At 49.9% G+C, this 25,653-nt stretch overlaps 1 protein-coding gene across 4 annotated transcripts in view; it reads right to left on the minus strand.

Moving 5' to 3' along the window:
* The window catches only part of SMYD3 (SET and MYND domain containing 3), a 769,649-nt gene that overhangs the window by 135,793 nt on the left and 608,203 nt on the right, over nucleotides 1-25,653 (minus strand). For all 4 annotated transcript variants that reach the window (XM_059412565.1, XM_059412567.1, XM_059412568.1 and 1 more), the window contains one exon: nucleotides 25,377-25,551. In XM_059412565.1, coding sequence (XP_059268548.1) covers nucleotides 25,377-25,551 — 175 coding nt within the window. The remainder of the gene's footprint in view (nucleotides 1-25,376; nucleotides 25,552-25,653) is intronic.

The raw sequence follows: 25,653 nt of genomic DNA on the forward strand, positions 1-25,653 counted from the left end.
TCAGGCTCTCTGCTCGGCAGGGAGCCTGGTTCCTCCTCCTCTCTCTCTCTGCCTGCCTCTCTGCTTACTTGTGATCTGTGTCAAATAAATAAAATATTTTTTTAAAAGATGCTAATTCTGGAGAAGGTCAGGGATTATAAAAGAGAGTGTGTGTGTGTGTGTGCGTGTGTGTGTGTGTGTGTGTGTGTGTGTGAGAGAGAGAGAGAGAGAGAGAGAGAGAGAGAGGGGGAGAATCCTGTTTCAAAATCAGGGAAACTTTGCCCCAAACACCCAAGCCCATGTTAAAGAAATGGTTTGTTTCTTCTCTTAGGGAGAGACGTGAGTTTCCTTTTCCTTTTAAAAAGAGATTTGAGAGAGAGAGAGCAGGGGGAGGGACAGAGAGAGAGAGAGAATCTTAAGTAGACTCCATGCTGAGCAAGGAGCCCAAGGAAGGGCTCGATTTCACAAGCCTGAGATCACGAGCAGAAATCAGAAGTCAGACGGTCAACTGACCGAGCCACCCAGGCACCCCAGATATGTTTCCTGAAGCTCCCTGCCTTTCTTACAGGAGGGAGGGAAGGCTTTTGCCAACTATGTAGACTGTCCTGGTTTTCAGGCATGTCTTCTAATGAAGGGACAGGTTTGGGCATCCTTACCACATTCAAAGACTCTGAAAAGGATCCATAGGTCTCATCCAACCCAATGCCGGACTCCGTGGTCAGTCACGAGGCTGGGTCTCTGTCTTCAGGGCTCATTTATACAGAGAGTTCTTTTGGATTCAGAAACTCTCAGTAACTGAGTGTGTTGCACACTCATCCCCAAATTTAAATACTACAATCTTGGCAGACTTCAGGCTGAGAATTCATCCCATATCAAATAGGCAGTAAACAGGGTAGAACCCTTTTATCCACATGGGTTCCAAGGAACCCCAGGGTTCCATGGGCAGGTAAATGTGGAAAGTGTATTTACCCATGTCTTATTTTGGGAACCTAGGACGTCATCAATTTAAAGCTCCCCATTGATTTAATAGCAGTTTTATTTTGGGGGGGGGATGGGAGAAATACCTGACTCCAAGTACACAATTTTGTTTTTAAATTTTAAGAGCCTGCATTCACTGACACAGGGGCTTAAGACTTTCTTGTTCAGTTAACTCCATTAGTTTCTAGCTAGTCATTCTTTGCCCTCAGAGTCTAAAGGTTTTGGGTCAGTTTGACCTTCATTAGTTACATTAAATATCACAGTGATAAGCTGTCCCCCATAAACTCTGCATGCTCTCAATCTCTTTTTCACCTTTAAGACAAACAATGTAATTTGAATACTCTCAAGGAATATCTGCTTAAGGTGTCCCACCTTTTCCTTAGTTGAGTAACATGTGGCTGACAGGTATGGACTTCACCTGAGGGTCAGCTGGAAGCTTCTGACAGACACTGAGGAGATACAGTGAAGGTTCCTCACAACGATGGGATCATGGTTCCAAGAACAGCTGGTCACTCCATCTTCTACTTTGAAGTTCCTATGATCCAGAAATCTGGCAGCTTCTGTCACCTCCAACTACCTGGCCAGGCCCTGACAATATTCGCCTTGACAATGCTACCGCACAGCAGTCTTCTCTTTTTAAATACACGGTCTGTGGGGGACAGTTTTCAATTTACAGAAGAGTTGCAAAGATCGTAGCGAGTTCCCATAAACCCTTCCATGATCTCCCCCACCAGGAAGACCTTCTATTACCAGGGAATATTTGTGAAAACTGAGAGACCAGTGCTGGTGGATCACTGTTCAACAGACTGCAGACTATGGATTTTACCAGCATCTCTGACGATGTCCTCTCTCTGTTGGGGCATCCAATTCAGGGACAAGACTGCATCAGTTGTTAACCTCCAGGTCTCCTCTGACTGGTGGCAGCTTCTTGACCTTTCCTTAATACTGACGGTCTTGAACAGTGGCCAGGTATTGTGCACTACGTGCCTCAGTCTGGGTTCTTCTCATGACTAAGTGGAAGGTACGGGTTTTTGTCAAGAATCTCAGAGGGGACATGACAGCCATGTGACATCACTGATGCCCTGAGCCTGACTGGTGGTTACGGTGGCTTTCATCGGGTTTTTCCACTGTAACCCAACAATCTTTATCTCTCTTCTTTTTTAACATAACAGTCTTTTAAAAAATGCAATAAAAGGATCAAAGTTAAAATTTAAACTTGGTAGGCTCTCTATTTCAAGAGCCCACCATAGGGATGAGGAAAGGAACAGGGCTCTCAGAGGACGGCCGGGCCTCTGCACCTGGTGCAGGTGTTAGGAAGCCCGAACACACCCCTGCTGGGGCGCCAGGTGACCCCACTCTGACCAGGGATGGGAGCGGAAGACGAGAGACATGTGGAGCATACTTCCTGTGTGACCCTGAGAGGGAGCGCCTCCTGAAACCCCGGCCCTGTATACCTCGCCTGCTGAACCCCAGTCCCAGCCCAGCTGCTGACACACAGACCAAGACTCCAAGCTTGGAAACAGTGGAATGTTAAAAGGATGTGCTCTTCATTTTATTTATTTTTAAAGATTGTTTATTTGAGAGAGAGAGAGAAAGAGAGAGAGCGCGCGTGAGCAGGGAGCCTGATGTGGGGCTCAATCCCAGGACCCAGAGATCATGACCTGAGCCAAAGGCAGATGCTTAATGACTGAGCCACCCAGGCGCCCCGCTCTTCATTTATTTTTTTATTATGTTCAGTTAGCCAAGCATATAGTACATCAATAGTTTCCAATGGAGCGTTCGACCATTCTCGTTAGTTGCATATAACACCTAGCACTCATCTCAACACGGGCCCTCCTTAATCCCCATCACTCAGTTCCCTGCTCTCCATTTTATTTTCTTACTTTTTAAATTAACCGATAATGTACTTTTTTAAACCTATAATGTACTGTTTGCTTCAGGGGTGCAGGTCTGTGAGTCATCAGTCTTCCACCATTCACAGCGCTCCCCGTAGCACACGCCGTCCCCAGTGCCCCGCCCCCAGCCGCCCCACCTCCCTCCCCTTCAGCAACCCCGTTTGCTTCCTGAGATTAAGGGTCTCTAACGGTTTGTCTCCCTCCCGGGTCCCATCTTGTCTCATTTTTTTGCTCTTCATTTTCGAACGAAGTTTACCGGCAAGGCTCTGGGACATCCTGCTGGGCCTTATTTAACCCACTGTTCCTCAAATCAGCTGGATCCCAGAGCTCCATCTTTGGCTTTTAAGCGCTTTCTTCCCCTGAACAGACACCACGCTCCAAGGACCTGAGAGTCAGGGGAAGGCAGTGTCGTGGGGCCGGCAACTTGGGCCGAGGACCTACACCTGCCTGTCACCCCAGCTGCGTGATGCAGCCACATTTCCTCAAAAAAAAAAAAAAAAAAAAAAAAAAAAAAAAATGCTTCTCAGAGTCTCTGACCTCCTTAGCCGTGCTTTGTGATGCAATGAAGGAGGTTTCTCTGACCTCTCACACAGCCTGGGAAGGCTGCACTCCTGCGTTTGTGAGCTGTGGACGGACGTGCTGTGGATGGACGTGCTGACAGTCCTCTGGGGATGGCTGGCCCCTGTCCCCAGGTTGGGGAGTGAAAACATCCGACCTGTAGGCAAGCACTCAAACACCCGCCCCCATCCCAGCACCGGGCCAGAACTGCTCACTGCGCCGCCACGAAGGAGGGGGCGCTGCGCCCCAGCTCCCTGGCTGACCCTCCTGTCCTCTACCCTAGCCACATACACGGCTTTCATGCAGTGGACGTCCGTCTCCAAAACAGGGCTTTGCCGTCCCCTGCAGAACCCTGGATGGGCAGGCTACAAGCTGAGAATTTAGGAAGTGGATCACACCAGATGTGCGACGAGCCCAGCGCATTTCAGGGTGGCGGGGCCCCCGTGGAGCTGTCTTCCAGCTGGGAAGACAGTGGACATGTCTGGCCATCACCAGCTTAGCCCGTGGACCCGGGCCTTTTCGATGACATGACGGGGGATGTGAGATCAACAAGGGAAGCTGTTCACTTGGTTTTTTAAGACTCTATCATCTTTTCGCAAAAGCAGAAAATTTAGGAGACGTGGAGTTAGACGCACCCGCGTTCCCAACCTGGCTCCTGGGACACGTCTCTTAACTTCTCTGAGCTTCTGTTCTCTCATCATTAAGATACCGATAATAATATCTGTTGACAAGGATACTGTAAAGGATCAAATGAGATAATCTGTCTAAAGCTTTTTAGCCACTGCCTAGCACAGAAATGATGACTAACAAACATGAATCCCCTTTCCCTGTAAGCTTCCTTCTCACGGTTTCACGGCCGATACCGTAGGGCATGGCCTTAATTCTGCATAAGCTTCGTATTCTAATACCCCAGCCTTGGGAAGGCCTAAGGAATAATCTAGAAAGGCAGGAGACCTTTCAAAGCAGTCTCTGGATTGTACTGCATCACTCGGTCAAACACTGACATCAATACCCTGACGTGAGTCCATCTGAGCCATTCAAACGCCATCCGGGAGGCTAAGGGGTCTTATTCTGTCTTCACACGCCTGGAACGGTCATTCTCCCTCCCTCCCCTGGTCTTTCTGCTCTCATGGCTTATCAGCATTTACACTGTTCGGGGGTAAGAATCAAGAGGACAGCCTACATTTGCTTTGCACTGTAATCATGTCCAGGCAGCTCTGAGAGGGAGTTTGAGCGGCAAGAAAAGTCAATATCCAGATGGGTACCAAGCACAAGAGATTTACATTCATAGGTTTCAGGGCTGAAGATGGCCCACAGACCACTGGTCTCGTTGGTGCCCCGTGAGCAGACTGTGTTAGCTGACAGCTTTGATCCCTAATAAAATCCAGGTGTCCTTGGGAAAGGCCGCGAGACCCCAGTGGGACAGAAGGCTCTAAGAGTGGGTCTAGAAAGGGCTACAGAGAGACCAGAGCAAGGCCCTGAGCCCCGGGGGGTTGAATGGCACCAAGTAAGATGACGGATGCCACAGACCAAGCTCGCGCCACAGACTCACCCAATACGGGATCAAACGAGATTAGTTGTGACATCAACCTTCAGGGGAGGTAGCAGACCTCGGTTCTCCATCCTGTTCCATTCTTCCCACTCCCTGAGCACAGCTGTAGTTGGATCCAGGTTTGGCACGGATGATGCCTACTCCCAGTGGTTTGCACCCCCCGTGTGGCATGTGGGAGGTGCCACCTTCTAGCCAGAACTGGGGCCCCCACCCTGTGGGGTGGGACCCTCACAGCAATCTCTCAAGCTACTGGGAAAATAAATCAGGCAAAACCAACTTATGGCCCACTGGGGGTGGTTTTAAATACTTCCGTGGCCACAAAACAAGGATGGCCCCATTTGGGTTAGATACAAACACCAGCAGGAGATTTAAGAGGAGCTGGGAGGTCGCCACAGTCAGGGAGTCAGGCCAGGAGGGTCTGGCTTATGCTGAGCTGAGGAGGAAGGGAGGCCGGCTCCCCCAGAGGCTGTTTGCAATCCGGGTGCTCCTTCCCCTCAGTCCCCGGGCTTTCCCCCACTCCCTGCCTGGCTTGGCGGGCTGGCCCTGGGGAACATGCTGTCGTGCAAGACACCTTCTTGAGGGAGGTGTCTGGGTTTTTGAAGGTTAACTCCGGGCTCCACCACGGACCCCCTAAGAGGTGCAAAGGCCCTGTGGCAGTCAGATTCTACATGTCCCATCTGCTGCTCAGCACCTCGCTGGGCTGCACGTTTCCAGTCAGTGGACCTGGAATGTGCTAAACATTTCCAGCTGCTGACAGACAGAAGCTGGCCTTGCTTGCGGCAGACGTTCATCAGTTCGTACACGTGCTCTTAGAAGGAAGCAGAAGGCCCAGAGCTGCCACTCACAGCTGGGCCCACTGGGTCGGCTCACGACAGTGTCCGGACTTGGATGCAGGGGTGCCTTCGTGGCTCCCTTCGTGTCTTTACGGTGACTGGTGTTGAGGACACCCTGACCGAGCAGAGCTGAAAGCCAACGGTGCCCCAAGAGGAGCCTCAGAATTGACCTTTAAATGGACAACTTTGCTTCTGATCTGCCAAGGAGCTGGGGCAAACAGGAGTCTGTGGTTCATTTCGACACCCCCAAAGTGTCAAATTTTGTCAAAGTTATTTTTAATCACCCGCAGGATGGTACAGGCACTGAGCCATCAGGAGAGCGGCCGGCCAGAGCGACGGAGCAGGACCCCAGAAGTCTCCAGGAGCGCATCCCCTTCTCGGCTCCGACTGCAGGCAAGTCACGGGAGAGGAGCCCGAGGGGCCGGCGGAGGGTCTCTGGCGAGGATTCTAACGCTACCACGAGCGGCAGTCAGCACGGAGTCTCGGTGATTCTCAGTCCTACTGGGGGCCGGGGTGAGGGCCTGGGCATGGAGCGGAAGCAAGGGTGGAAGGTCTCTCTCATACCCTGCTAATACCCAAGAGAGTTGGTCCCCTTCTATTGCTACCGGATCAATAGCTTCAGAGTGAAGGAGTCTAGTAAGGATGAAACTCCTCCCAGAGCCAAGTTTCCACACTAGCCTGGAGCCGGCGGACTTTCGAAGCCTCAGCCTCGAGGCCTGGGGAGACGTCTGGCCCATCTCCAGGGAGTTCAGTTCCCTCCAAAAGACTGAGAGCATCTCCTCCAGGCACCGGCAGCTCAGATTTCTACTCGGAACACATACGCTTGTGTCTGGGGAAAGGCATGAAATATACCTCACTGCAAGTTGAGAGGCATGGAGGGTGAGTTAATTTCAAAGAAAGTCAGCGGCACCGCACCCGGGGACGTGTGACTCACCTCTGCCGAGCAGACATTGATTTCCCCACCTGGGAGAACCAGCGAATTAGCTGGCACTTGAAAATAGGATCTCCGACTTGTTTTTTCATTCCCTTTAGAGCTTACATTTTATTTTAAGACCATGAAACAACAGGAGATGAAAAGTCTCATTCAGAAATAGAAATGGAAAGGAGGATTCAGTATTCTTCTTTGTTCGGAGGAAACACTTTCAAAGATATTTCGCAACCACAAGTGAAATGTGTCGGTGGGGGTGGGGTGGGGGGCTGCTGTGGCCTTTGTCAGTCGGTTGGTGTGAGAGAGGCAGCCGGGAGCTGAGGGAGGACCCACCCCCGGTCCTGCGCTGAGGGAGGATCCCTCCTGTGGGAGGACCCGGCAGGTCCTGCGCTGCTCCCCAGGGCTGGTGCCCTGGGCGCAGGTGTCGGTCAGAAGCCATACTATCTTCCTGTGGGGTGGAGAGGACAAGCAGCAGGAGAAACGGTCAGGAATGCAGTGTTCCGCCACATACCAGACGTGTGACCTTGGACGAGGCACCCAACACTACAATGCCATGGCTTCTGTAATTCTCAGCAGAGGCTAATAATATCTTCTGCTGTGATCCAGAGAGACCCAAGTTCGGGTTTTCTGATGCCTGAGAGGACACAGTTTGTTTGGGGATCTCCTCTGAGGAAACGGGTTCAAAGCGGACACATACAGAATGGACAAGAATGTCCTGGAAGGGCCTCCTGCAAGTGAGGGGACTCCCGGGGAAGCCCCATCAGCTCCACGGTGAATCCGCTTTCGCACCCGTCCCTACTCGGAAGAGATCAAAGTATACAAAAGCGTCTCGCAAACTGCAAGGCGTTACGCAAACATACGGCGTTGAATTACTCTACAAATGCATATCCCTACTGTGTGTGCGGCACAACTGTGGACAGGACGGCAGAGCTCCCCCTTTACAAGGCCTAAAGCCCAGCGGGGCTGCATCATCACCGGTGCGGGAACATCCTCCTCTGGTCCTGAATGCAGAAGTGAAGGTCGCCGACGCGGAGTGGTCTGACCACTCACCCCCAACACCAGCCCCTCTCAGGGCTCTCCAAGGTCCCGATTCCCACACCTGGCGTTTTGGGACTTGGGTCCTTCCTTCTCAGTCTCAACCTCGGCCTTTTCCTCCCTGCCAGCCGTTGTCTTCTTACTGACTTTTTTTTTTTTTTTTTTTAAAGATTTATGTATGTATTTGAGACAGAACATGAGTGGGGAGAGGAGCACAAAGAGGGACAAGCAGACTCACGAAGAGCATGGAGCCCAAGGCAGGGCATGATCCCAAGACCCTGAGATCATGACCAGAGCAGAAATCAAGAGTCAGACGCTTAACTGACAGAGCCACCCAGGCACCCTGGACTTCCATTTTGAAACCCCCAGAAAAAGCCAGCCTTTCTAACCCCTATTTTCAACTATGAATGGACAGTGGCTGCCTAGTGCAGAGGGGATGGGGGAGAGGGTTTAGGGCTAACAGGTAAGGAGAACAGGGTTTTCTTAGGGGGACATACTAAAAGTGTTCTAAAGTTGGTTGTGGTGATCGGTGCACAACTCTGTGAATATATTAGAAGTCCTGAACTGTAAACTTTAAACGGGCATTATTCAGATATACGAATCGTATCTCAATAAAGATGTTTAAAAATATGAATGGACAACTAAGAAGCATCTAAAATTCAAGAGAAGTATGCAGCAAGAAAACGGCCAGAATAAACAAGGGGGATATAAAGAACTTGAAAGAAACCGAGATCATTTGGAAAACAGAGGAGAATTTTTTAAAGGCGAATTACCCTTAGAGAGATTCAAGAAGATGCGTCCAAAAATCAGAGAGCTACGAACAAGAAGCTATTCAAGAATAAGAGTCCCCATCAATTTAAAACACAAAAATTTGTTGAGATAGAAAAATTCTAGGGGCACCTGGGTGGCTCAGTGGGTTGAGGCCTCTGCCTTCGGCTCAGGTCATGATCTTGGGGTCCTGGGATTGAGCCCCATATTGGGCTCTCTGCTCAGCAGGGAGCCTGCTTCCCCCTCTCTCTGCCTACTGTGATCTCTGTCTGTAAATAAATAGGAATCTTTAAAAAAAAAAAAGAAAGAAAGAAAAATTCTATCAAATGTCTGGAAGCTAAAGTCAAGGATAACTCCCAGAATATAAAGCAAAAGGCCCAAGACACTGGACACATAGAATTTGAACATCTGATTGCCAGGACTTTCAGAATGAAAGAGAGAAAACAGTGGGAATGAAATTTAAAAGGAAACAATAAATAATTCTCTAGAGATAAAGGGAGACAAGAGTCCTTAAAACAAAAGTGTCTCTAAAATAAAAAAAATATAATAAATTAAAACAAAAAAACAGGGACGCCTGGGTGGCTCAGTTGGTTAAGCAGCTGCCTTCGGCTCAGGTCATGATCCCAGCGTCCTGGGATCGAGTCCCACATCGGGCTCTTTGCTCTGCAGGGAGCCTGCTTCTCCCTCTGCCTCTGCCTTCCACTCTGTCTGCCTGTGCTCGCTCTCACTCTCTCTCTCTCTGACAAATAAATAAATAAAATCTTTAAAAAAAAAAAAAAAAAAAAAAACAACCCAAAAGGGTCTAGCACCAATAAAATAATATCTATGCCTAGACACATCAGTGTGAACTTTCAGAACATCAAAGAGCAGAGCCTAAAACTTACAGAAATATAAAATGGGTGACTGACAAAGAAACCCCAATCCAACTAACACCAGAAGTAACAGATCTTAGAAGTCAGAGAAACAGGCTTTTAAAATTGTCACTGAAAATGATTCTGAACTGAGAATTTTATATTTTCATTCTCCATCAAGAACAAGAGTAGCTAAATCTCTAATACATGAGATCAAGAGACACTGCCTAAAGTCAATGAAACAGAAAAACAGAAACTTCAGGATATTGTTTGACATTTCACGGGGAGCCATTAAAGGAATTAAATAAGCATCATTTTTGATGGAAGAGGAGATGAAGGTAATAGTATCAAAAGAGAAGGAAAAAAGAAAAAATAGTATAAGCTAGATCTTTATCTTCTTAGAGCTAGGGGATAATTTCTGTAGTCGATATGGAAGACACACAGATCAAAAGATACCGAGAGGAATAAAAATAACTATCAGACGGGCTGAAAACAAAGGTTTTTAGAAGTTGCTGCTTCGAAGCAGGCCAGCAAGTTGGAAGGAGTAAAGCTGGAGTCTGTTGCTTTTTATTTTTAAAATGAGCTACAAGGTGAAAAAAAAAAGTTTAAAACTCTAATTAATGGGACTTTTCAACACAGAGCCCAGAGGCACCTGAGCTTTTATCAAAATAACTTCTTCACAGCTCCTTTAACGGGTTTCTGAGTTTCGGAAACATCATCAGCCTCTTCTGGAGATTCGAAATATAGGTTAGTTTTAGTAAAAGCTCTGAGAAGTTTTGCAGCAAAGAAACCCGTTTCACTTCATTTGAAAGAAAGCAGGTTGATTCACTGAAAGATCAAGTTGACTAATTTTTTGCTGATTTTCATAAATTTACCAACTGTCACTTTTTTCCTATCCAGATTTCTGACTTGTAACAGGAATGTTTTCAAAGCTTTGACAGGAATGCACGAGAAGAATATGAAACAGGGAAGAATTAGTACAGCAATTTGTTTTTATAAATGGGTAATTTTCTAGGAATGGGACTGTTTAGGCTGACTCTGGTTTCTATTGGATGTTTCTGAACGTCGGTTTTTAACTTTGTTTAAAATGTCAAGCATTTTTTCTTTTCCACAATTCCTCGGGTGGCCTGTCAGCCTGAATTTAGTATCTCTAGCAATTAACATTTAAATTAAACATAAATTCAAAAGCATCCCTCAAATATCAAAGGTTTAAATTAATCTAAACATAATTTAAATTCTAAATTGATTGAAATGCAAAATTAAAGCTAATAAGTTATTTAGGAATTGGTGAAAGAACATTACAAACGCTTAAATTGAAAACCAAAAGAAAATTACATTTCAAAAGCACAGAAAAGAAACCAAATATAGCCGAAACAATCCTAACACATATGAAGTGCCAAACACGGAGACAGAAAAATTGCCTTTCAAATAGGAATTTTTCAAATAGTGCAGAATCCTGCTTTGCCAACCATCCAGAATGGTTTGGGGTTTTTTGTTGTTGTTGTTGTTGTTTTTTAAGTGATCTCAGGAAGCATCTCAAGGTTAGTTAATATTCAGAAAAGCTTCTTTCAATGTCAGCGATCCAGTGATCCTGACTGAACATTTCCAACAAGCTCCCAAATCACCACTCGTCAGTTTGGCGTCTCTGGCAAATGGGTCTTTTGTGGAATTGGAATTTGGTGAACTGACTTTTAATTTTTAAAAAAGATTTATTTATTTGACAGAGATCACAAGCAGGCAGAGAGACAGGAGGAAGCAGGCTCCCTGCTGAGCAGAGAGCCGAATGCAGGGCTTGATCCCAGGTCCCTGGGATCATGACCTGAGGTGAAGGCAGAGGCTTTAACCCACTGAGCCACGAAGGTGCCCCTGACTTTTAAAAAATCGCGATCAGTAGTTGATTTTCTGCTCATTGACCTGAGACTATTTTATTTAACCTAGCTCTGCCTGAACTCATTTGATGAGGATCCTTTTCTTTTTCTCCCATCGTATCAATGGGACAACTACCCCAGGGACCGGACTGCTTTGGAAAGCACTACTTTGCAGGAAGAGAGCTGGATGCCTGCCCTGGAGGTCCCGAAGAATACCCGGCTTAGAGCACATTAAGGAGAAACTGATTAACAGGGGAACTGATGAGAAAAGGAACTTTGGTTTTACCTAGATGTTATATTCCTATAAATCTGCAGATTGTTCCATTCATCCATCCCTAAGAGTGAATAATCCACACTTTGAATTAATTTAAAACACTGAAACAGTACACACTCATGAGTGAGAATTTTTTTCTCCCTCTACGTTCTTCACATCTGAGAAGCCGAATGTCTTTACATTTTACAATTCTCCTGCTCACAAAGGCCAAGGTGGTACCTGCCAGCAGAGTGCCTAGTAGGGGGGAAAGCAGCATTTAGGGCTGGAGAGAAGGCGGGTCAGGGAAGCTCATCTGGTGGGGAGTGGTGGGGACCCTGCCCTCTGACAGCTGCCCAGCCCCACTGCTCCTGCTTTGGGGACATGGGTTTCCTGTCTCGAGGACTTCCGATTTCCCAAGCAAAGCTAGAAACCTAGGCTTTTTTCAAGTGTAAAGATCTCTTACTTTTTAGAGATTAGCAACTACTTCAGTTAAAAAAAATACCAGCCAACTGATTAGAAATACACAGTTTCAAATAGATATGAACGCATCCGCGTGTGCATATCCTGGTGTCCAGGGTACCCAGGCTCGTGTGTGCGATACCATCTGCACCTCACTGAGCTTACTCCACCACCTCCTAAGCCACAGAGGAAAAAAGGACAAGCTACGGCAGCTGTAATTGTCCTGAGGATGTACTCTGAGAGCCAGGCGGAAGAAAGGGCACGCGTCGTTCAGAACGGAACGGTAATCGAAGCTACGGGCAAGTCGAATTGAGCTGGCTTGTATCTGTTCTTTGAGACGGAAACTGCAGAGGTCTGGGAGGGTACTAGAACTCAGAATCTCAGCCAGAAGGGCCACTGGAGCTCATGTGGACCACCCTCCCGCCCGATACAGGAATTCTTTCTAAAAAATCCAGCAGATGGCCACCTATCGTATGAGCACTTCCAAAGCCAGGTCACATACAGCTCTTCCAAACCAAATGGCCCATTTATGGGTGCCTGAATTTGTTCTAAGATGCCCACCCTACTATCCCAGCGGAAATGTGTCTCCCTCTGTCCCCTGGCCCAGCTCCTCCCTCTCGGTCTTGAGAGGTCTATTCCCTTCCTACAAGACAGTCCTTCAAACATCTGAAAACTGATCTCACACCTGCTTGTCCTTCACAGAATCTTTTCACCAAGTGACAAAACATCCCCATTTCCCATCTAATGTGGTTACAAAATTCTTCTCACCCTGGTCACTCGCAGCTGGGAACTCTAGACACTGCAATGGACGCACGCCTCCAACGGCCGGATGTTGCTACAATCCTTACAACGATGCAGCCTTGGCCACTGCATGGCCCTAGCCTACCCTCCTTGGCACCCCCAGATAGAGAGAGCAGTTAGGAATTTTTATGTTGCAGGAACCAAGAAATCCAATTCAGACTGGCTGATGAAGAAAAAAAGAAAGAAAGAAAGAAAGAAAATCTTCAGCCTAAGTGTTCCTGCAGCTGCACAGTACAGAGCAAATTCGGTTTTGGGCACACCTGAACAAAGTGACCGAGATCTCCCCACTCCTCACCTCTGCTTCCTGGACTAGATCCCCTTTCCCTCTCTCTGAGGTCTGGAGACCTCTGGCCACATGCTTCCTCAGTTATGAGCAACAGGAAAGGGGAAAGGGGCCATCTGCTGTCTTAGTAGCTCAGAATTCTAAGAATGAACTATCACTGGCTCGGACTGGTCTGACTTTGGAAATGTGATTCTCCAGCTTAAGCTGATGGTGGACTGCCCCTGTGGCCAGTCACGTATAAACTACACAACTAGGTCATCAGAGGTTTGATGGAGAAAGTGAACGGAGGAATTAATACTAGTGGGGCAACAAGAAACAAACCACTACAAAATACTAGAAAATTCTCCAGCCTGTTACTGAATTTTGAATCACAAATTTTAAAGTTTGTCTTTTTGGTAGCAGCTGAATATTTCTAATTAAGGAGCTATATTGTGAAGTTTGTTTCACCCCCCAAAACATTAGCGGTCACACTCAGGTTTGTAATCCTTACAAATTTGATGCACACAACTTCTAGTCATCCCATGAAGTCTTTGATAAAAACACTGACTTAGAACCAAAAAAAAAACAAAAAACAAAAAACCACCAAAAAAATGGAGCTTCGAGGCAAACCCAAAGGGGTCCATCAGTTTATTAATGACTCCTGTTGAAAAACAGCTGTTTGAGGGACGCCTGGGTGGCTCAAGTGGTTAACCATCTGCCTTCAGCTTAGGTCACGATCCCAGAGTCTTGGGATCAAGTCTCGCATGAGGCTCCCTGCTGCTCCCCCTGCTTGTGCTCCCTCTCTCTCACTAGCCCAAAGGTTTCTATCCATAGTCGTCTTCCCAAGCTGCTGGCTTGTGTCCTGCTGCTCTCTCGGGGATTCTAGAAGCCCACACTTATTACATAGCCTCATTCCCAACAGAGCTTTGATAGTGCAGAGCTTGCTGCATTTTTTTTTTTTTTATTATTATTCTCTTTACCACCTTTGAGTCTTCTGACACTTTTACTCGACTCTAAGTGAACTTAGAGTCGAGTACAGTGGACACCTGGCTTGTCCATCAGCCATGCTCTTGCCAAGCTTTTGTACAACTTTCATCCCATACAAAACCCGCATTACTAGTAGGGGCTACCTACCAGTGGACATGAGACCAGGAGTGGACAGACCCAAAGATGCCACAAAAGTCCATCCCAAATACATACTCTCAAATTGAGAACTTGCAAGAACAGGCCTTTGCTTTTGTCACAGAGCCAGAAGAATCAGGTGGGCCTGTCAGGCTATGTGGAAGGACAGAAGGATTGATAGAGATGCACAGACCAATCTGATGACCCAGACTTATACCCCTGAATTCTGTCCCAGATCTGTCTCTGGCTGGGCAGCCATGGGGGCAGCAAACTCCCTTCGTTGGTCCGGCAGTCCGAGGTGGATTTCTGTCACTCACAACAGAAACCACCTTGGCTGGTTCAGGGAGTAGGAAGGCGGGTGGCGTGGTTGGAAAGCCCACCCTGCCCTCTAAAGAGTAGTTAACAGTCTGGACCCTCGTAACCAAGCAAATCTGGGTTCAAGCCGACTCCAACAGCCTTTTTGTAAATATGACAAAAATAAATGAACACGAGTTCAAAGCCTGGCTCTGCCACGGAGCGGCAAGTCACGTTGGCCTCATCCTCTGCCTCCTCACGTAGAAAGTAGCCCAGGCTAAGTTCCTCTGCACCACGGCTGCGAAGATTAGGACAAGCGAGGGGCCTGGTCCACCTAGGCTCTGACTAATCAAGAACAATTCCTTCCCCGCTGAAGGGAGCGGAGAGGTAGAGGCGAGCGTTTCCAGGCCTTTCACCTACTTCCCGCCAAGGATGCTGCTGATAAATGGTTGGCAGATGCTTTTAGGACTGTTGGACCCAATTTATCTTACTCTGGGAGGATATTACGGCGATGTATCCCATTATAAGTGAAAGCAGATTTGCTCCTCTTTAACTCTGAAGGGCAGCGGGATGTTATGATCGGTGTCCTTTGTGTGGTAAGAGAGATTTCCATCGTCCATTGCCTCTTGGCAGCGAGGGTGTTGTCTGCAGCCCCTCCCCTGTCCCCAGGTCCCCTGCCCTCTGCCTCTTCAAGGGCTGAAGCCCACTGTCCCCCACATTAGGACCTGGTGGCAGCCCCCTCCCTTGAACATATGCAGCCATAAGAATACTAGACATTTTTTCCAGCCAGTCTGCGGTCCTGAGCTCAGGGGCTCTGCATGCTTTCTAGCCTGAAGGGTATTTGTTGTGCTCAGAGTGACCTGGCTACTTCCCATGCTAGGAGCATCATTTGGGGGCCACTTACTCCCCATCTTTCATTTCCTTCAAGGACCACCTACTGTTCCTTACAAATACCATCACCACTGTCTATCGGTGATCGGATTTACGAGGGTGGACCGAACGGTTTACCTACAGGTTGGGGTTCATTCATCTGTCCCTGGAGAATTTCTGAAAACTCAGTATGGGAGTCCCTTAAAACACACAGATATACAGCATGTGTGTGTGTGCTGATCAATTTATTTTTTTAAGCATAAACCCTATACTTTCTGTGAAATTCAAACTGATTTTAGTCCATTCTCTTTCAGCCTTTCAACGTTCTAGCCACCATTTCCCAGTTCTCAGGGCCACCTGATTTTCTGCTGGCTCCCTACAGCGGAAAATGGGATTCTTTTTTCTTTCTTTTTTTTTTTTTCCAACCATCTCTTCCAAGAGCTGAGAAAAAGGAAAAGAGCAGCTATGTGGCCACAGGGGCAGCCAAGCAAGAGATTGATTCAACAGGACAAATTGAATGCATCCCAAAAGATTCCCTAGGATAGGATATCCTGCTGCTCAGGGTACAATCTGTTGTAATAAGAAACTGAAGATTATCTGTCAGGAGAGTCAAAGAGCTCAGTGATGGTTGTGCAAGTTAAAAAAAAAAAAAAAGTGAACCCCCTGGGAAATGTTTTTATTTTGGAAATGCTTTCCTAAGTAGGAGGACTACAGGCCATTTGTCAGAGCCTGTGCTGTTTGTTCCTACCCACCGGTGACCACAGAAGACTAGATGTTTTCTTCCTGTGCAGGTGACCTAGCCCTAGGGGTGGACGATGGCTCTCATCCTGCTCCGCAAGGAGGCTTTTACTGGGAATCAGACAAACGTGACAGAGGAAAAGTATTTCCTGTGTCCTGGCCTGGCCTAGGGTCTCAAGAGTCAAGGTAGGCATTGGCGCGGGAACGGATGGGGTTGGTCCACGCCGTGGGAGTTTTGAGCAAAGACGAATGGGCATTCTTGTCCCCGGTGTGATGGGAGGCAAGGGAGGGTTAGCAATGGGCACAAAGACAGCACATGAGCCAGGATGAGGATGCCCTTGAAGGACAGGTCCAGCGGGGCTTGAATGCAGACGCTAGAATCATTACCTAAAGTGTGAGAGTTGAAGAAAAGGAAGACTCTCACGAAGCATGAGCATGTGTGGACCGGCTGAAAGCTACAAGCTGTCAACTTTTGTTTTCTGAGGACATGGCCACCAAGGCGGGCAGGGGCACAGGGCTAGGGGCCCTTCAGGTTTGCTTGGAGAAGAGTTGTTTTTTTTTTTTTTTTTTTTAAGATTTTATTTATTTATTTGCCAGACAGAGATCACAAGGAGGCAAGCAGAGAGAGAGGAAGGGAAGCAGGCTTCCTGCTGCGCAGAAAGCCCGACTCGAGGCTCGATCCCAGGACCCTGATATCACGATCTGAGCTGAAGGCAGAGGTTTTAACCCACTGAGCCACCCAGGTGCCCCTGGAGAAGAGCTTTAAGTGAGGAATTATCCAAAGATGGGGGGCAGGTGCTGGTGGCTCTTCTCCCGGTCTGTACCTTTCCCAGGAGGCTAAGTGCTAGAATGAATCGTACTGCTCTAAAGAGTCTGGCACCTTCACAGGACAGGGGCCTGGACTGGGAACTTGAGTGATAAAGGAGAGGCTTGGAGCGTGAGAAGGAGCAGGATTTGGCAAAGACAGTTGGACAAAAGCGCTGTCAGATGGAAATTTTACATGTTGCTTTCAAATGAAGGTTTGCCAATCACTTCAAAGAGACCCAGAAGGTCTATCCTTCCACTTCCAGCAGAGGCCTGTCAGATGCACAGACGAAAGCTGAGTCTGATCACAAGGCCACCTGGGTGATTCCCCTAGAACCCAGGGCGGATCAGTGAACTACTTCCCAGACCTTGGACCTCCTCTGTCTGCCCAGAAATTTCCAGCAGATGCATCAATACAAATCTGGAAGGGCCTTTAACAATGCAATTCAAAATAGAAATCCAAGCAGGTAGCCAAAGCTGGGAGCTGGGTGACTGGGTGGCCCATGGAGACAGAACACATTTTTCTGGTCAGATAAACTGGACACGAGTGGTGTCCATTCAGAGACGTGCCCACTCCAGTATATGTACGTTTTGTACAAGGGGAACTACAACCCACAACCGTGCCATGCGCAGAAGGGGACACGTCTAAGGCATGGGACCCTGGTCCAGTTGTTGGCCTGGGTTCAAGTTCAATGGACAGTGGTAGTCATGCAGGATTACTGGTCCTGATTTGAAATGAGAAGTTCTGATAGTCACTCTCTGATGATTACAGAGAAAAGTTATAGGCGTCTTGGGTCTTGGCCTACCCTGGGGGCCCAAAAGGCAGGGAAGACTGCAGCAATGGATAGGGCTGACTCATGGCTATTGGGTTTTGGAGCAAAGAATGGATATCTTGCTCCAAGTAGGGATGGGAAGAAAAGGAAGATGGAAAACGGAAAATGCACATAGCATCACGTTACACATGATCACACAGATGATCGTGTTCCAGATCACCCAGACCAGAATGTATCCAACCACATGACCTATACTACCGAACTTCTTACCACCACCACCCACTTGGTCCCGGGTGCCCAGCAACACCACTGCCTATCCATGTGCAATTTTTGTTAAGATCTAACCTACCTGGTCAGCTTGGGATGGGGCCAAAGAACCTGAAAGTGTCCTAGGCAGATTCTCTCTTAGGAATATATCTCTATTCTATACATGACTCTATAATAAAGGTAACTGGGAGCTTTAGAATTTGATTTTAAGGCTGTGTCAAAAGAGTGGCATGAAAAAAAATCCAATTACCACATTCTCCCCTCAGTGTCCCCTGGAAAGCTGGCTTCTGGGAGAAGTCATCTTCTGGGGACCAACTGGTGTCCACCCTCATACTAGCACTGGGCTGGACATGAGCTGAGTCTGGAGGTTTACCCCAGTTACTCCTAGAGACCCAAGCCTCCTGGCACTGGCTCCTGGGTGCACTAAGAGCTCCTGAACTCAACGGTAAGCTCTGGAGGCAAGAAAAGCCTTTTTTAAGCCAGACAGTGATGTCCAGTAGGTCCAGATACACAGAAAATAAGTATAGGGGAAGTGATCCTTGGAACTGCTATTCTCCAGGGATGAAGAATCAGGAGGCAGTGGCTAAGCTGCATAAAGCCAGAGTTAGGAGCCGAACTGTGTCCCTCCCAAATTCCTATGTGAAAGTCCAGACCCCCAGCACCTCAGATGGTATATTTGGAGGTAGAGACCTTAAAAGAGAGGATTAAGTGAAATAAGGCCCCTGGGGTGGACCCTAATCCAACATGACTGGTGTTTTAAAAGAAGAGGAAATCTGGATACACAGGGACACCAGGGCTGCATGTGGGCTGAGGAGGGACCATGTGAGGACAGAGAGAAGATGGCCGTCTTTGAGACAACAAGAGAGGCCTCACAAGAAACCACACCTGCTGGCTCCCTGAACATGGACTTCCAGCCTCTGGAACTGACAGAAAACAAATTTCTGTTGTTAAGCCACCAAGCCTGTGGCATTTTGTTACGGAAGCCCAGGCAAACCAACACAGCCAGGTTTGGCCAGAGCACGACACGACAGAGCTAACTGGGGATGCCAGCCTGGAGAACATGGGGACACGGTAGAGAGGGATTCACGAACCAGAGATACTGACTCTTCTATGGGGAGACTGACCCAGAAGAATGGTCAACAAAATCTTGAAGTCAGTAGGTAAACCCCAAGAGACCCAAGTATTTGATCCACGGAAGGGACTCTGACTCCAGCATTGTTAAAAACTTGTTCAAACTGGTCCCATCAAGCCAGCCTTGATTCGGCTCAAGAATTCCTCCTCGGGTTCTCAGAGTGCCTGGCTTTCTGGAGAGACCCAAACGTGACACGCAGCTGGCTACTGAGGACTGCCCACAAGCTCCACCAGAGTCAGGACGCTGCTTTGTTTGGTCTATCTTGTTCGCCAATAGTTACCACAGAGCATGTCGTGGTCTCAATAAAGACTTCAGTTGACAAGAATGAGTGTGTGCCTGACCCAGAACGCTGAGATGTCCCGACATGATCCTGTGCCTCCAGAAGGCCGCCTAGTGAGCTGTTGGTCAAGTGTGGAAGACGGGTAAGCATTTGCAGTCCGCGTGCTGTCCCATTCTGTCTCCTGCTACCAGGCATGACGGAAAGGCCATCTTCCGCTTCTCGGAAACAGGCGAGGCGGAGGTTCCTACACATGTCCGATTCCCTCCGGGCTGCCCCCCACTGGTGTCACTGAGGAACGTGCATTCAGACAGGCAGGAGGACAAGGACACAGCCTACTTAAATGGGGCAGGAGGAGGAACCAACAGCTTGGTCTGTGAGGCTGCCAGACGTCCCAAGTCCGTCTGCCATCCCCCAGAGTTCTGTCAGAGTCCAGAGCACTTGTTCAGGTGCCGGAGGCCTGGGGTTCTCACCCACGAGCCGGAGAGGGGCCGCGTTCAGGAGCGTGGGCATGGCCGAGGCTGCCCGCCTCCTCCTTGTTGGAGGGGCTGGAGGGTCAGAGCTGTACACCAGCACACAGGCTCTGGGACTTCTCTTCCAGAACTAAGACCACAAAGCCGGGTCACTCCCACGCAGATCATGGGGTCAAGAGCTAGAACCCCTGGCACAGCCAGCCCATACCTACGTCTTGGCCCAATCCCGCAAGCGGCGTGCTGAGCAAAGTGGCTTGGCCTGCCGGGGCAGCAGGTGCTTTCAGAGGAGCGGGTCCCCGCAGGGGAGAAAGGTTCACTTCTCCGCTGCCCCTAGAGAAGTCCAGGCCAAGAAGCCGCCCACAATGCTCTCCTTCACCCCCAGCAACAGCCCCGCGTTAGCTGGGGTCAACCATCCCGGAGGAACACAGGAAATCAGGCGTGCGCGGGAAGTCCGTGGTTTACGACCACGTGCGCAGCTGCGTGTGGGGGTGACCGCGGTCCTGGCTCCTGCTGTTCTACTCCCTCTCCTCCGTGTCTCCTTTGTTGGATTTCTAGACTCTGAAGTAAGAGAGCCTTTGGGAACTGAATTAAAAGGTCTGGTATTAAAAAGTTCAAATGAAAACTGCTTGGGCCTTGATGGACCGGGTTGTGCACTGTGGCAGGCGGGCACCCCCCCCAGTGTCCAGACGGGGGCCATGGCTAAGAAGCCAGTCTTTGAAAACTGGTAGCAAAGGAAAAGAGAGCCTGGCTAGGGCCTGGCTAGGTCCGTAGGGTACCTCAATACTTTACACAAACACACAGCGCAACCTCTTGGATAGGAGTTTGGCCCAAGAGACTTTGACGGACATTTACAGTGTGGGGAAAACAAAGATGAAGTGGCCAAGGATGACTGTCCACATCCGCGGGCAGAGACTAAGACAACCGTTCACTCACTGGGGGGGGACACAGCTCTGTAAATCTCACCAGAAAGACAGGTGGTCGGCAAGGGAAGTGACCGGAACACTGCACGGAGTACAGGCGCTCAGGCCTCCTCTCGGGTAGAGGCCTAGCTCTGGTGTGTTCTCTGGGTCCCACACTGTGCGGGCAGCAGGGGAAGTTCTGCCCTACGTACTCCGGCCAGCACCTTCCGCTCCCACTCTGCCCACTACGCAGTGGGCCCCACAGGGAGGGGAGATCACGCCATCTAGTCCACGAGGGGGAGTCACGTGGCTCCCCGCTCTCTGATCTGGGCCCACCTGTTCAAGTCCCTTCACAGTTCACGTTCTTCTGCTCTTTCCCAGGACACTCCCCAAAATGTCCTTTCGGCCGCCACCAAATACTGTGCCGCCGGTCAGTACCAGCAAACCTCCCCCAGTAAGAGCAGGCTTTGGTCAAGGAAAAGGGGAGGAGCCTTCTGGGTTCTGAAAGGAATTCAGATCAGGTATAACAAACATCATGTCACCAGCTCTCTTTGCTTCTGAGGACAGTGACATCTCAGTGGAAGGTGGACACCACCTGCGGGTCGTTATCTCCAGGGAAGATGCAGTGAGTTGGCATTTAGGAGTTTAGCACATGGTTTGCCCCACAGATCCGGTCCCATCGGTGCACAAAGATTCAAGCGGATGTGAATGGCGTATTCCTTCAACACAGTAAAAGGAAATAGAAATGTAGGGACTGGTCTACAGACTCTGGTACATTCCCAAGACAAAACTCTGTAGATGTGCTACCAAGAACAAGACGGCTCTTCAGGAGCTGGTCTGGACTGATGGCCACGCGCTGCAGTGAAGTGAAAACGGCCAGTTCTAGAACAGGGGATTTTTCACTGCTCCGCCCACGCAGGAGACTTCTCGGCTTCTCCCTCCGGCCTGGGCACACGGAGAGGAGGGACGGACGGACAGAAAGGACAGGGAGGAAAAGGGAAGAGCCCAGGTGAGCACCTTCGAGGGGAGAAGAAGTGAGGAGGGAAGACCAGAGTCTCTGGGCAGGGAGAACCGCCGGGAAAAGACAGAAGAAGACCGGGGGCTTTAAAGACTGAGGCCAGTGTGCTCCAAAGGGAAGTTTAGGGGCTCACACTGAACACCTCAGGGAAGAAACTTGCCGTGCTTATCTTTAGGGAGTGGAACAGGAGACTGAAAGATGAGGGTGATTTTTACTAGTGTCCTTTAGGAAACATCCTTTCCTAGAAGTCTGTGCTAGGCTTAGAACAAAAGTTGTGCTACCAGAGCACCTGGGATCCGCCCAAGTCCTCCTCAAAGCCTTAAGGAGCCTCTGTTTCTCTAGATCTTCCTCTGGGTCCTAAAGAGAATCAAGTTTGATTTTATATTCAAAATAATTTAAGTTTAAAACTATATTCAGTTCTGTTTTTAGGTTTCTTTCTCCTTTTTATTTCTGCACACATGTGTAGCATTCAGCAGTGATATTAGGGGCCAGAGTTTCAAGGGCTGGTCTGGTGATTCTCCTGTAAATCTCGGTGCCTTCTACAGCAGGAGAATGCTTCCCGAGCTCTGAATTACGACTGGCAAACTAACTTTTGCAACTCAATTCATCTTGTGGTTAAGGTGTTATTTAGTTACATTTTTTAATGAAAATTTATGAAATACCTTTAAATTGCTTTCTTTCTGCTTAATGTTCATAGTGCCACGGGACGGATGACCATGCATACATAATCACAGATGCTCTCAGAAGAAACGGTAGGAACTAAAGATGATAGATTTTGTTGTGTGTGAATTAATGCCAACCTACTTTATGAAACAGAAAGATCTTGTTTTGGAAGATTTTAAGAGAAAGAAAGAAAGAGAGAGAAAAAGAGAATGAGAAAGAGAGAGGGAGAGTGTACAGACGAGCAGGGGGAGGGGCAGAGAGAGGGAGAAGCAGGCTCCCCCCCGCTGAGCAGGGAGTCCAATGCGGGGCTCCACCCCAGGACCCCCGAGATCATGATCTGAGCGAAGGCAGATCTTCACTGAAGGAAGATCGCTTCACTGACTGAGCCACGGAGGCACCACAGGAAACAAAGATCTTAATACTGTGTTGCATCATAAAGGGAATTTACTTCTATCGAGTCAAAATAAATGACAGAGCAGCAAGTAGGCAGCCGAGGGCAATGCGGTTATTTGGGTAAGAACAGAACGTGGACGCCTTCTCCTTTAAGGTCAGTAGTTCAAACTGAGCCAAGGTCAGGAGGGAGAACATCACCCCTAGAGTCTTGCCCTCAATCTGGCTGCGGCAAACGGTATATATTATCATTGTAAAACCGTTAGAGCAGGTGGCAGTCCCGTCCCCTCTCAGTAACTCATGCCGAGCTAACTGTCAAGCTAACTGCCCACGTCCTTGGCTAAAGGGGAACCGAAGGTGCACCTGCCAGGAGACCAAGTCAGTGGCTGAGGGACCCCAGCACAGACCCCCATAAACACGTGCAGGGCAGAAAGCACCACCGACGCTCACATTCCTGCTTCCAGATTGTTAAAGGGCTCAACGAGCATCTGACCCATGCGTTCCTTGTTTTCACTTTTGCTGAGCTAAAGGGAAGAGAGTCCAAGGGCGCCAGCGTCCACCCTCTCCCTGGGTTGCTTCCCCTACAATAAACACCGCTGCCTGCGAACCGTTCAGATCCCATGCGTTTCAAGTGCATCAATCAATGCAGATGGGATTTCTGGAAACACAGACCGATCCAGGCCAGCTTCTTAACAAGTTCCAGGGAAGAGAAACTGGGGGAGGCTTGGAAACCTGTCACACGGCGTAGGCACGGAGGGTACCCTTCCAGAGAAACTGTGACCTGCCGAGCGCCAGGAACATATAACCAGACGTACTCCAAACAATACGGAGTCCAGGCTGGTGGGCGTGCCTCCCCCCAACCCCCCAACAAGGAATGCCTCTGGGACTCGAGCCGGTTCACCGAGGGCTAAATTAGTGCTTCAGAGAAGCCGTGACAGGCGTGGAGAGGATTCAAACTGTGTGCAGAAGCAGCACTATCGAGGAGGGGGACCCGTGTCGAGCGTCTGTGCTCGGGGCAGGCTGGGCGGGCAGCCTGGAGGGGGCGGAGGGGGCAGCAGGTGCAGGTCCAGGGCTAGCCGGAGTGTGGGGCGAGGGGCTGGGGGGAACGCCTGCAGGAAGGAGAGCTGGCCCGACCCGTGTCTCCTGGCTGCCGTCCACCCGCTCGGCCTGCGGTTTGGCTTTCCGAGGCCCAGCCCCAGGGTTCAGAGAGGTGACACCAATCTTCCCAGACCTGCCTCTCGTTGCAACACCGAGGCTCAGAGAACGAAGCCTTATCTCTTTGTGCTCGGTTCATATTTTCTGAAAACCCACAAGATTCATCATCCTGAGCAGACATTTCAGGCTCATGGGAAAGTCTGCGGTCTCAGCCCCGAAGGCAATCGCTTCTCAGTTGGGTGCGAGCTGACTCACAGTCTGGATTCCAGAGCTGTCCGACCACGCGGCAGTGGAAGAAGCCACCTCTGGAAGCACAGAGAACACCCTCGGGGCACCGTGGGGCCGGGAATGGCCTGTGCAGCCCTGTGGCCTACCTGGCTGGTGGGGTCCTCAGGCTCCTCTGCGCGGACCCCACTCCTGGCCCAGGCCTGGCTTCCTGCTCCGTGTGTCACTTCCCACCGGGGTCCTGGGCTTGCTTCCGTTCTTCTCCCCTTAATGCTGCTCACTTTCCCCTCCATCACCTCCTGAGGCGTGTCCTCAAGTGGGGACAGCCGGTAGCCCGGACCCTGCCCCCTCCTTCGCTAAAGCCCCTGCCCTGCTTGTTGTCCCGCGCTGGTAGGCTGAGAGCTGGGTTGTCCCTCTGCTTAGCCCCTCAGGGCTGTCATCGTGCCTGCACGGTCTTCAGTGCCACCCAGAACGGCCCCCCTCCCAGTCCTCCTGGCTTCAGGGCACCTTCCCAGCCGTGAGCGACCCTGTCCTGTGCGGGAGATGGCGAACGACTCTGAGCCCTTGCCCTCGGCATGACCCGTCTCGACTTCCGAACTCGTGCTCTCAGCCCCGCGCAAACCGGGTCCCGCGCCCACCAGCACCCGACCTCAGTGCCGCCAAAGCTCCCGTGAGTTACAAAAGCATCAGGGGATGACACAGCCCTGGTCTGAAGGGGCTGCGGTCGGTCAAGAAACAATCCGCAATCACTCCTTCACCGGACTCTGACACCTTTGAGCACGGGCACCCCACCCCCCCGCTCTCCCGCGAGCCTCAGAAGGCGGTTACGGGGGTCACTTGATTCGAGCGAAGGCACCCCAGGCACCACAAAGCCCTGACACATGGAAGAGACCACCATCTGTCGGCCAGACCGAGGGCCCCAGATGGGTCGTCCTCACCCAGGTCCACAGAGGCGAATGACACAAGCCCCCCCACAGCGAGGGACCGGCCGTGGACCCAAGGCTCCCCCGGCCCTGCACTCTGCCCGATTGCCGCAAGCCACACACTACACGGGGACCCGCAGCTCCACAGAGACCGCATCTCCGCAGCCCCTGCACCCTCACAGGGCCTGTCCCACGGCCGGAACCTCAGGAACGAAGAACAAAACGGGGACACTCGCTAAGACGCGGTCCCCGCAGTGACTCTGGGACGTACGTAAGTCCTCCGGCGCAAGGAAGGCCCTGCAGCCTCGACTCCGGCCCGGCTCCAGGACTCACCGGTACGGCTCCATGGTCCGGATGCCGTAGAACAAGGCCTCCTCCAGCAGGCCGAGGTTGATGCAGGCGTCCATGGCGCAGTCGAGAACCTTCAGCTGGTAGATGTTGATGTCGGGAAGGCGCTCGGCGTTGCTGCTGATGACGGCCTGGCACATGGCCAGCACCTGTTCCCACTCTGTTATTAACCTTAGTTAAGGATTCATTGTCTCCACCAGGAAAACAAGGAAAATGAGATTCTCGGCAAGCCTGAAGAGCCGCCAGGCACAGGAGGGAAGGA

Source organism: Mustela nigripes, chromosome 10 (genome assembly GCF_022355385.1).
Source record: "Mustela nigripes isolate SB6536 chromosome 10, MUSNIG.SB6536, whole genome shotgun sequence".
Lineage (NCBI taxonomy): Eukaryota > Metazoa > Chordata > Mammalia > Carnivora > Mustelidae > Mustela > Mustela nigripes.